Raw genomic sequence first — 12,746 nt, forward strand, 5'->3', positions numbered from 1 at the left:
TTCCCTGAGGAGTCAATCCTCAGTGGCTGGCTCATCTCCTTTCACTCTGATTGGCTCCAACCAGCTCCAATCAGCACAAAGGGTGAGAAGACTTCTCAGTAGCCGAAAAGCTCCTCTTTCACACCAATCAGGATGCTGGAGACAGGGATTCTTGCTGTGGAAATAGCAATTGGTCTCTGACCCCTCCCGATCCCCTGCAACACTATGCCTCTGGTGGCTTGTTACTGCTTTAAATGTATGGTGCAGTTATGGCCGGTATATTTGGCACCCAAAGAGTCGCAAACACATTGCCCCCTCCCCCACAACACACACCCCACCGCCATCTGGGGCAGTAAATCACAACCGCCACCCCCCACCAAAGAGACAGCAGGAGTCAGCAAGACAAGACAAGAAGTCCAAAGTTAGTAACTCACCGAGTGCACAGGAAGGGTGCTATGCTGGTGGAGGAAGGAATTAGAGATGGACATAGTGAGGCCCTGAGCCGTGCCGATGTCCTCGGTGGCGATGGGCACTTTAGGTGGCTGGACACAGTAGGAGACAGAGGAGAAGGAGGAGGAGGCAGCAAAAGAGGCCTGCTGGAGGAAGAGAGAATGAGAGAGGAAGAGGAAGAAAGAGGAAGAAAGGAGGAGGGAAGAAAGGGGGGAAAGAATGGCCTCAAGCCAGGCCCTGCAAACTCCCAGATCAAACAGCTGACAGGGGCAGGATCTTTTGAGACCTGCATAGCTTCTTATTCTTCTACATTGCTAAAGGAAATAGACGAAATTATAGAAAAGAAGGGAATATCTGCAAACAGGATCTTTGTTTCATTTCATTGTCTTGCAGTGCAAGTTTATAAGGAAACATCTAAAATGCAGAACTGGCTGCTTGTGTTTGATTTGCCATGTTAACTGTAAAGCTGGTCTCTCTCTGCAGACAAAAAGTCTGCTACGACTTTACATTAGAACACACCAGAAAAGGGAGATTGTCCCATAAGAACTACCCCCCCCAAAGAGTTTTGCCATTTTTGAGAGTTTCTGCTATTTAACTATTATGGAATTCCCATAATGGGTATCTGGTTGGCCACTGTGAGGACAGGATGCTGAACTAGCTGGGTCCTGGGTCCTTGGCCTGATCCAGCAGGGCTCTTCTTGTGTTCTACATCCACTGTCAGAGACAATAGGCCTCTGAATGCCAGATTTGGAAGCAGGAAGACAGCTATTGCACTCAAGTCCTGCTCACAGGCTTTCCATTGGGGCACCTGGTTTGCCAATGTGAGAGCAGAATGCTTGACTAGATTGGCCCCTGGCCTGGAGGTCTACGGTGATAGCACAACCTCCATGCCCAGTTGATGAGGAACAACTGGAGAGCACTGTTGCACACAGGTCCCACTTGTGAGCATCTAGTTGACCATGGTGAGAACCAGATGCCAGACTAGGCAGGCCTCCTTTGGCCAGGCTCTTCCAATGTTCGAATCCAATGCCTTCACCCTGGTGGCTTTTGGGTTGTATGGTCAAGGCCCTATAAATTACCCAGGTAAGTGAAATAAAAACAAAATAATCTATAAACATTCGGTGGGAGAGAAGAACTACAAGTAATGGGGCCTGTCTCCTCGGCAAGGTGGATAAAACAAATCTGAAATGCATCACATCTGGTGGGTCAGGAAGAGGAGGAAAGGAGCACTCACCAACTGCCGCTGTTTTGGTGGGAGGGCAGGAGGTGGAGCAAGATCCTGCCCAGAGTCAGCACTGCTGAAGGAGTCGTTGAACCCATAAACCTCCATCAGGTGCTTGTTCTTCTGTTGGTAGATGTGTTCATTCTGCGGTGTCTGGTAGAACATAGAAGGCTGCGGTTCTGAGTAGTCCTCTACAAACTGCATATAGGCCATCACTGGAACAGAAAAGACACAGGAGGGTGTGAGTGGTTTACCCACCTGGGAGGTTTCTGGGGAACCTTCCCTTCCCCAGCACCACTGGCTGCATCAATGGATCAAGGTATAGAACCAATCCAAGCTATCTTTGCCATTTCAGCTGTGTGGTAGCCATGACCACCAATGAGATTTTGCTCAACCTATAGCGGAGGAAAAGGATCCTTACATTCGCCAACCCTCATCCTCCGAAGGCCATTATGGCAGCTGTGCACCTGTCAATCGCCTGACATCACAATGAGGTCAGGGGAAGCATTTCCATCTGCTTGCGTGGTTTGGAAATGAAGCTTTGTAGGCAAAGGCACAGGGATTTGATCAGTGGCATCAGCAAGCCCAACACCTGATGCCGGGTCTTGACCAGGTTGGCATGGTTTGCAGGGGCAGACAGCCTCACAGGCAAAGTAGGCCATTGCGAACAAGATACTGGTGGATGATGGGCTGGAGGTTCCCAACTGCTGTTCTATATGGGGGGGGGGGAGCATGGCTTCCCTTGAGGAATCCGGGGATTTGCCATTTGGAGGGGATGTGGGAAATTGGCCCAGTTACATCATAGCAAAAAATGAAGAAGAGGGGACACGGTTGGCGCTGTAGGTTAAACCACAGAGCCTAGGACTTGCCAATCAGAAGGTCGGCAGTTCGAATCTCCGCGATGGGGTGAGCTCCCGTTGCTCGGTCCCTGCTCCTGCCAACCTATCAGTTCGAAAGCACGTCAAAGTGCAAATAGATAAATAGGTACCGCTCCGGCGGAAAAGTAAACGGCGTTTCCGTGTGCTGCTCTGGTTCGCCCGAAGTGGCTTAGTCATGCTGGCCACATGAACCGGAAGCTGTACGCCGGCTCCCTCGGCCAATAAAGCAAGATGAGTGCCGCAACCCCAGAGCCGGCCACGACTGGACCTAATGGTCAGGGGTCCCTTTACCTTTACCTTTAAGGAGTCTCAAAGCGGCTAACATTCTCCTTTCCCTTCCTCCCCCACAACAAACACTCTGTGAGGTGAGTGGGGCTGAGAGACTTCAGAGAAGTGTGACTGGCCCAAGGTCACCCAGCAGCTGCATGTGGAGGAGCGGAGACGCGAACCCGGTTCCCCAGATTACGAGACTACCGCTCTTAACCACTACACCACACTGGCTCATTCGCATTTCCTGAAATAGTAAGTGAATCCAAATGTAGCCATTTTTCTGGATTAACACCTCCAGATTTTGTACATTCCACATCCCCCAAAAATGTGTAACAAAAAAAAGTGTATCAAAGAGGGAAAGGTGCATAAAACTGTATATTAGTGAAAATAATGAACCATAATGCATTCTATATGGGGAAATGGCTTAAACAAATATGTGCATTAGATAAAATTAAATACAACAATGTGTGAGTTGAGAGAAAGAAATGCACACCTGAATGCTGAGAAGTCATCCCAGTGACTTTTTTTAAAATGCAAAGTAATGTGGAAATGTGGAGAACTGAAAATTGGAAAAAAGAACTGAGAGAAAACTTCCAGACTCCAGCTCCACCAGCAGCCAACATGGCTAATAGTCAGGGATGATGAGAGATGTAGTCCAGCAATATCCAGAGGGCCATAATCACCTTGCCTGTGATCTGGGTCATTACTGTCTGCACTGACTGGCAGAGCCTCTCTAGGGTTTCAGGCAGAAGTCTTTCCCGGCCGTTCCTGGAGATGGCAGGGATTTACTCTAGAGTTCCTACATGTAACCATGTGCTCCACCACTGTGGAATGTTGGAAGTACAACAGCAGGGATAATTTAGTTGGTATGATTGGCTATGTGGTTCCAAGGGAGTTTTCCTCCGTATATTTGGATGTTTGTCTTCCTGCTATGTACATGAACCAAAAAAGACAAAACCTCTCTGTTCCTTTCTCCTCAAACTATACACAGTTTTTTTTCTGGTTTGCACAGGGAAGTATTATCAGGCCTTTTTGCTCTAGACTCAATCTGCATTATTTTAAGTGACTCTGCTAACATGGAGCCCCTTCCTGAGCTGCAATGGGCACATGAGCCACGAGAAACTGAGTCAATTTTGCACTTACTGTGTTTGTTTTTCTTCTCTGGCAGAGGTGGCGGTTTCTCAGAGTCACTAGTGGAGTCCGGAATGAGAAAGTCAGTGAGGAATTCAACGGGGGCTGGGGAGTTCCCTGGCTGGAAGGGCAGCACGGTGGCAAAAGGCGTGATGGTCATAGGGGGGAGCAGGGTGGGGTTGTGCAGATCGTCCTCTGAAATGTTGTCATACTGCGAGGGGTGCCTCTCGAACAAGACACGGCAGCCGGAAGTATCAAAAGTAGGGTTGACTGTCCCCCTCCTCTTCTTCTCTGGGAGAGCCGGAGGGACCTCAGCAGCCAAAGCGGCCGCCACTGGCAGCTGGAAAGTGCGTCCGTAAAATGGGGAGCCGGCCTCCCCCAGAGACTCTGGCAAAGGGCTGAGGGCAGTGGGCCCCTGCTGAGGTAACTGGTCGGCATTCGAGAGGTCCTGCTGCAGGAACTCGTAGTCTGGATCATAATGATCTGTGGAGAATAGAAGAGAGGCAACCATCAGGAGACTGAGCAACAGTGAGCCCCAACTGCTAGGTCAGAAGGGTATTGATACACATCAGGACAGACTAGCAGTGGGTGGTGCCCCTTGGGACTGGTGGGGCAGAAGCAGAGGTGGATTTAAGGGAGCACGGCAAGTTCAGTCATACTGAGCGTGGAGCATCAGGGGCACCACAACTATTACATAGCGTGGAAGGCAAGAGGTGGGGAGGAGGAGGTGCCAAATTTTGGCGTCGCATATGGCACTGCTGATCATTGAGGCCCCACGGTCTGTCACTCGCAGGAAGTCAGGGAGGCCAACAGTAAGTGGCTCCACACACAATGACAGGCAGAGCCAACTAAGGCCACATCAACACCATATATTTCAAGTACTACAACACCACTTTAAGCGGCCATGGCTTCCCCCAAGTAATTCTGGAAGCTGTGGCTTGATAAGGGTGCTGAGAGTTGTTAAGGGAACCCTATTTCCTTCACACAACTACTATTTCCCAGAGATGCCTGTGAAGAGGGAGTGGCTGTTAAACCACTCTGTCCTGAGCATTCAGCTTCAATGGATAATCCTCTCTCAATCCAGTTTCTCCACACCATGCATCATTTTTACTATACACCTCTATTACTTCTCCCTCTTATTTGCCTTTTCTTTAAACTGCACACAAAAAGCAACACCAGAAAAGGGCCTTCTCAGCGGTGGCTTCCTGTTTGCAGAACAGTCCCTTCCCAGCAAGGCTCCACTAGCAGCTGTCACTATCTGGTCTTACTTGCCAGGTAAAAACATTTTTATTCACCCAGTCTTCTGGCCCTTAGTTTTCTGCTTTCTTTTTTTTTAGCAGGATAGGTTGAGTAGAATAAAACATAACATATACTTTATCATTCTAGGCTGTCTCCAAATGTTTGATTCTGTGAGTTGCTTTGAGTTCACATTTGTGAAATGGAGCTACTAATCAATCACCATCAGCTCAGATGCTACAGAGGCATTTCTAAACACCAGGCCCTCAAAACCCAAGCTGCAGGGTGCATGTACCCTGTCTCCTTTCCCCTCTCCAGGTCCTCTGGCAAGAACACCCACTCCCTACCTAGCGTTTCACAGCTTGTGTTGCGGGAGCACTGCCCGCTGTCACAGTCCAGCGAGGAGAGCTGCTCATCGGATTTGCTGAGCTTGCCCATGCTGTTGTACGGCGAGAGGCGGGGGGATTCCCCACCATAGGACTGGCTGCCTCCTGACAGCCTCCGCTGCGCGTAACAGTCTGCATCAAAATCCTGGAGGAACAGAAGAAGAAGAGGAGGGGAGTTATGTTTGTTTCATTTATTCAAGGTATTTATTTTATTTAAATATTTACAAGCCACACTTTCATTAAAAATAAATAACAAAGCGGTGAACAACAAAGGCATGATATAATGTGAAAACATCAATAAAATGCTTTCAGGTTTTAATGTGTTTTGAAAAGTTAAGGTTTTGTTGTCTTGGAATGTTTGGGAGTTGCATTGCGAGAATTTAGTTTTATTTATTTATTTCGTTTATATTGCGCCTTTCCTCCAAGGAGTTCAATGTGCTGTACACAGTTCTCCCAGTTGTGGGGGTGGGGGCAGGAGGGTGATTTGGCAGGGGTGGAGCCAAAAGACCTCCCACACACATGGGGAGAGCATCAGCTGTTTCCAGCTGTACGTAAAGTATATAATCCCCTCTATGTTTATCTACTTAAGAAACTAGGCTTCTCAACCTTTGCAATAAAACTGTCTCACCTCCCTCCCCACCCCCCTAAAAAGCTGCACGCACGTAGGGGCAAAGGTAGTCTATACCACACCCAGACCCAGATATACAGATCCAACATGGAACCCTTCCTTTTAATGAGTGGGGAGAGGGGGCAACATGTGCCCCCATCACTGTGCTGGGCCAGGCCAAGCCTTTCAACTTCCTTGTCCTGTACAGTGACAAAATAAGGGACCAACATCATGCAGTGCCCACTGGTACTCTGCACTTTCATGTCCCACCACCAGCAATTAAATTGGGTTTGGGAAGGCTGCCAGTGCAGCCTTGGCAAGCCAGTGGTCTGCTACTCAGAGCAGAAAACTAGATGGGCCAACAGTCTGAACCAGCACAAGGCAACTTCCGACTTACCTGCCTATTTATTCCAATTGGCAAACTGGACCCACTGGTGGTCCGGCTCATGGGTGCCACAACAGCCACTCTAGTGGGAGATGGCGCCGACTGGCGTTTCTTCGGCGGCAGTGCAGGAGGAGGGCTGTGAAAGGTGGGTCAAAGAAAAACATGAACACAACAATGCCAGTCAAGTACTTCTGGATCAAAAAGCCACAATAACCATCTCTAAGAAGGTTGAGGAAGGGCCATAGCTCAGTGGCAGAGCATTTCCTTTGCATGCAGAAGGTCCCAGGTTTGATCCCCGCTGGCATTTCTAGGTAGGGCTGGGAGAGACCACCACCCTCCACCCAAAACTCTGGAGAGCTGCTGCTGCTGAGCAGTGCAGGCAAGATGGAACTAGACTGACCAGTTGTTTCTCAGATGTGAAGTCTCTCCCAGACCTACCTGAAGATGCTGGGGAGAGAACCTAGGCCCTTCCCCTGAAAACAAAGTAAGATTCCAGTCTTCATGGTTCTGAATAAAGTACTGATTTTAACAGGAAAACCTAAGAGGCTTCCTTCTAATGAGATAGACCGCTGGGTCCATCTAGCTCAGTACTGTCTACACTGACTGGCAGAGGTCCTCCAGGGTTTCAGGCAGGCAATCTTTTCCAGCCCTATCTGGAGATTGAACCTGGGACCTTTTGCAAGTAAAGCAGATGCTCTACCACTGAGCTATAGTCTTTCCCTCATTAGCTGCTATTTCCTTCAAAGGATGAAGTATCTCATGAAGTTTGAAAATGGTAGTAAAACCCAAACCAACCATTCCTCTGCATTCAATGAGTGGGGTAGAGTTAATTGTTCCTAATGGGGCTGACCAAAAACACACACACACCCCAAGCAACCAGATAATGGTAAGATTTTCTAGATGCCAATATGTTTGCAAATTGTTCTGTTTCTGGGGCACGCCCAGAAACAGAGGGTGTCTTAATGTCAAAGCCCTTCAACAGTGAGAAAGCTGCACAGCCAACTCACACCAGTGACCACAGAGCCTGCAAAAGGAAAAGAATCTCACACGATTCTAGCAAGCCACACAGTATTTGTTTGCATCCCCCATGACACACTTCAACAAGCAAGGTGTTGCCGTTCTTCTTAAACAACCCTGAACAGCTGGGTAGAGGGTCATAAGAAATATCACACCCACCCACCCAATTTCTAAAAAATATGTAACAAGACTCTTGCTGGATCAGGCCAATTGCCCATCCAGTCTAGCACCCTGTTTTTACAGTTGCCAACCTGATGCCTAAGGGAAGCTCATAAGCAAGATCCACGCACAAGACACTCCTCTCCTCATGCAGTTTCCAGCACTTGGTATTCAGAAGCATTACTGGATCTGGCCATGGAGGCAGAATGAAGCCACTGTGTCTAGTAGCCATTCATAGCGCTCTAAGCGATGAATCTGTCCAGTCCTAATTTAAAGCCATCTAAGTTTGTGACAGGGATGCGGGTGGTGCTGTGGGTTAAACCACAGAGCCTAGGACTTGCCGATCAGAAGGTTGGTGGTTCGAATCCCTGTGACAGGGTGAGCTCCCGTTACTTGGTCCCTGCTCCTGCCAACCTAGCAGTTCGAAAGCACGTCAAAGTGCAAGTAGATAAATAGGTACCACTCCAGCGGGAAGGTAAACAGCATTTCCGTGCGCTGCTCTGGTTCGCCAGAAGCGGCTTAGTCATGCTGGCCACATGACCCGGAAGCTTTATGCCGGCTCCCTCGGCCAATAAAGCGAGATGAGCGCCGCAACCCCAGAGTCGGTCACGACTGGACCTAATGGTCAGGGGTCCCTTTATCTTTACCTTTAAGTTTGTGACCATCTCTGCCACAATTTAGGAGCTCGTGTGCTTGCTGCTTAAGGAAGCTAACAAGAGTTTTGCTTTGTCTTCTTCCACTCTTTTTTGCTTTATTTCCGCACGCCCTCCACCCCTATTTCCATGAAACCAGAAATGAATGCACCTGCACCTGCACCCACTCAACTTATGCATCTAATCTCACCTTGCTTAGGAAATGAGAATGTTTTCCAGTACCAGTGGTGAGTGTGGCCAATGTATGCCTGCTCAGATGTGCACACACTGTACAGATACAGACCACACACAGAGACAGACAGATCATTTCCAGCCTTTTGTCACCAGCGCAGGAAATGCTGCCTTTTACTTCTGCCCTACCAACCCCAAGAAGTACCGCACCAGCCACCACTGGGGTTCTACAGTCCATTCACACAACACAAAACAGCAGCATGAACCCAGAACAGTGCTGGTTCTCTGCCTGACAAGCTGACATGGAAAGGGTTCTCTAAAGTCTGAAAACCTCTGAATGATAACTAGTTAATATTTCAACCCTGACTATAATGACAAGAGGCTACTGAGGCAACTCCTGAACTCATTTATTCCAGCTCTACCTGTTTTCAGCGACCCGGATGCAGGGAAGAGGAGGCTTGGGAGGGGCGACTTCTTCGTCCATAGGATCTGTCAAAATCTCCGCCGTCTGAGCAATCCCTGTTGTCTTGTTGAGAATCTCCATCTCACGATCCGTCAGGGGAAGCTCTGAAGGGCTGAGAAGGATGGAAAAAGAATGGCTTGCTTTGTATAAAGCATTTGCAGAATTATGGTTCATTTGGCATTGTGCACCAGGGGCGTAGAGAGGGCGCCAGGCGCTGTGTAGAATGTACAAGTATTTGGAAGACCCAGTCACTCACTCTGGCCCTTTAAGAAAGCACCTTTTCCCACATGCATGTTTAACAATTAATTGATATAATTTAATTCAGTTCCTCTCCCTATATTCCTTTTGCTCATACAACTATTTATCTAATATATAAATGTACCCAAATATAACACTGGGCAACAATTTTTTACTTTTTGAATGTTGTCTAGATTTCTACAACTGATTTAGGGTATTTTTGCACTGCTGAATCAGGAAATGGCATCCGTTTCTCTCCATCAGGTCAGGTTTACTGTAAACTGAATGGTGGGCATTGATAAAGGTAAGTACACATAAATTGCAGGTTGCTTCACCATTTTTCAAACTTCAGGGCTTGAACTTCCGTTTCTTGGAACTCCTGGAATGCTCAGCGGCAGGGAGGTCTCTCTTCAGAGTCCAACAGTAGTCAGCCATCATGACTGCGTCCCAGTGACCCTGATACCTGGTCTCCATCTCTTTCATGTCCTGATGGAATCTCTCCCCCTGCTCGTCATTCATTGAACCCAGGTTCTCAGGAAACCGGTCCATATGTGAAAATAGGTAGTGCATCTTGACGCTCATGTTGCAGCCCAGGTTTATGAAAGCAGTCAGCATGTTGTTGACAAGTTCTGCGTAGTTTCTGGCCTTATTGTTGCCAAGAAAGTTCTTCACTACCAGAACAAATGCCTTCCATGTTTCCAGTTCCACTTCGTTCATTGACTTTCCAAACTCTGGATCTCTGATGAGCTGACGGATCTGAGGACTGTCAAAGATGCCAGCTTTCAACTTCTCCATGGTCAATCCTGGAAAAGCCTGGCACAAGTAAGTGAAGCAGTGCCCATCCTTGTCCAGAGCCTTGGTGAACTGCTTGATTAAGCTGAGCTTGATGTGCAGCGGTGGGAAGAGTATTCTGTCTCTGTCCACCAGAGGGTCGTTGATGACGTTCCTTTTTTTGTAAGGCACCAATTCCTCCCGCACAGGCCAGTCCTTCTTCGTGTAATGCTGAGCACGGTCCCTACTATCCCACATGCACAGAAAACATGGGTACTTGGTGAAGCCAGACTGTTGTCCCAACAAAAAGTTCACCATCTTCAGGTCAACACAAATAAACCACTTATGCTGACCATAACCAATTTTCTCCAGCACATACTTCACCGCTTCATAGTTCTCCTTCAGTGTACTCGAGTGAGCCAGGGGTATAGAGGCAAACTGGTTGCCGTTGTGTAGCAGAACACATTTCAGTGATCGCTCGCTGCTGTCAATGAACAGTCTCCAATCTTTGGGTTCGTACTGTGGCACTCCAAGCTTGAGCAGAAGCTGCGCAATATCTGCACAGAACACCAAGTCCTTCTCTTCTGAGAAAAAACGGAGGTACTCTTGATGCCTGTTGCGGAAGAAACTGATGCGAGCACTGTCAGAGAGGAGGTTTTTTCCCTTCAATCTTGATGCCAACAGTTCGGCAGAGTCCTTTGACAAGCTGAGGTCACGAACTAGATCATTCAACTCCTTTTGGGAAAATGGATGTGGAGCATCATCTTCAAGAACCACTTCTTCTTCTTCATGTCCTTCAACACTGGAGGCATCTTCGTCACTAATGTCAGGAAGTTCTCCGAAGATAGGCACTGGAATTTCATCACAATGAGCTACAGGACGACGTGCTGATTGAAGATCAGGATACTTGAGGCTGCTCCAGTTCTTTCTGTTGATCCCAGCCGCACCAATTTATGGAAGATTTCGAGGTTTTATGACTTCAAACTGATCCCTTTTCGACATAATCACCCAGAACTATCGGACCTGAATACTTCTTGTCATTAAAATAATCATTTCCAATCAAAACAATTATTCGACATGGCATTTTACCCCCACCAACTTCTTCTAAAATGCTCCACACAAGCGTACATGTGAACAAAAACGTAAAAAAACAACTTGTGGCCATAGCTCAAAAACTTGACCTGATTGAGCAAAACCAATGTGATTTTTGGATTCAGCGCATCAGATTCATCCTAAATCAACTGAAAAAACGCAGACAACAAATTTGTTGTTGACCAGTGTAATCAATTCATTAATTAACTACTAAACCCATAAGCAGGGTACTATTTTTTAAATGCTACAGTCTTTTAATTTACTGGATAAGAGGATATCACAATACACGAGCATTTGATCACATCCACACCATACATTCAAAGCCTGTGGCTTCCACTTAAGAATCCTGGGAACTGTAGTTTGCTAAGGGTGCTGGGAATTGTAGCTCTGAGAGGGCTAAACTTTTAAGCTTGTAGCCAACTGAATTTTACTCAAAGCAGACATGTTGAAATTAACGTGCCTGCATTAGTCATGCCCAGTTACTTCCATAGGTAGGTCTACTTTGAGTAGGATCCACATCAGATAAAAGCCTACTATACCCAGGATTTTTTTGGGTGGGGAAGTCACAACAGTTAAAGGGCTATGAATGTTCCTTAAATGTATGGTGAAAATGTGACCTTATGTTCCACGGATTCAGCAGCAAACCAGAGCAAGAAACCCCCCTGAACTTGCTGTTGCTTCCTCCCTTCATCTTCCACTATTTCTCTTTTGGGTGTGTTCCCTGCAAGCAACTGATACAGGCATGGCCTGTCCCACGAGTAGCTTTGGTTTCTGACTGCTTCATCAGACACTCTTTGTGACTCACCTGTCCGTTGAAGAAGCAGGTATGCTGGGTTTAACAGGGCTTGTGGGGGACGGGTGTTCTTGCTTCTCAATAGTGAGCTTCACCAGCTCCTAATCATAAAATGGAATACAGGACAAAAAGGAAGGCTCAGTCAAAGGCCGCTGCAACTTTATTCTCCACCAGAGAAAACTTGTTTCTATTCTGCTTCAAGGTTTTGGATTTTTCAAAGCCCCCAACCCCTTCCAAAACCTTCACCCAATGCCCTGGACAGAAAGAAATAGAACAGAAGAATGTGAGTACTGGAAAGATGCCCTAGTGGTCTAATCCATGAAGAGCTTACATTGCAAGGTGTAAACATAGCAATCCTGAAAGAAAGACCTGCCCAGCCTCTGCTTAAAAGATCCCCTCCTGCAACGGAAGTCTGCCAACTCCAGGAGACAGTCCTGTCCACTTTAGAAAAGCTCTGGCCTCTTTGACATTTCACCTAATAGTTAGCTGAGATCTGCACCCTTGCAATTTCCACCCTCTGGCCACAAAGTGCACTGAGAACTAGAGAAGTGTAATAACATAGGACAGTCGACTACTGTCTTTTCAGATTGGGGCCCCTCTTCTAAATCCCAGATTTCTGTAGAGGGGCCACTTCTCGGTTTCATTGACTTTGCTGTTCATAAGAAGCGGGGGGACTCTGGATCACACCCTCTAATGCTGGTAAGCCTGCTTCACCACAACCTCAACCTCTCTGGCTTCTAATCCCCCCCCCCCGACACACATCCACATGCTGATGAGTCCATGAGGGCTAGCACCTTGCTGGCTTTTAAAACTATTATTTTCAGAATGACGTATGTTTCCAAGATG

At 47.5% G+C, this 12,746-nt stretch overlaps 1 protein-coding gene across 8 annotated transcripts in view; it reads right to left on the reverse strand.

The window, feature by feature from the left end:
• The window catches only part of RAPGEF1 (Rap guanine nucleotide exchange factor 1), a 109,426-nt gene that overhangs the window by 31,422 nt on the left and 65,258 nt on the right, over positions 1 to 12,746 (reverse strand). For 5 of the 8 annotated variants that reach the window (XR_013981649.1, XM_080990584.1, XM_080990581.1 and 2 more), the window contains 7 exons: positions 11,913 to 12,001; positions 8,967 to 9,119; positions 6,557 to 6,680; positions 5,514 to 5,697; positions 3,943 to 4,413; positions 1,664 to 1,866; positions 414 to 575 (listed from right to left, as the gene is read on the reverse strand). Coding sequence is in view for 7 of the 8 variants with exons in the window: in XM_080990584.1 (XP_080846710.1) it covers positions 414 to 575; positions 1,664 to 1,866; positions 3,943 to 4,413; positions 5,514 to 5,697; positions 6,557 to 6,680; positions 8,967 to 9,119; positions 11,913 to 12,001 (1,386 nt within the window). In the remaining variant the exon portion in view is untranslated. The remainder of the gene's footprint in view (positions 1 to 413; positions 576 to 1,663; positions 1,867 to 3,942; positions 4,414 to 5,513; positions 5,698 to 6,556; positions 6,681 to 8,966; positions 9,120 to 11,912; positions 12,002 to 12,746) is intronic. The other 3 variants (XM_080990586.1, XM_080990587.1, XM_080990582.1) reach the window with 2 other exon arrangements.

The sequence above is a fragment of the Podarcis pityusensis genome (genome assembly GCF_964106645.2).
Source record: "Podarcis pityusensis genome assembly, chromosome: Z".
Classification (NCBI taxonomy): Eukaryota; Metazoa; Chordata; class Lepidosauria; order Squamata; family Lacertidae; genus Podarcis; species Podarcis pityusensis.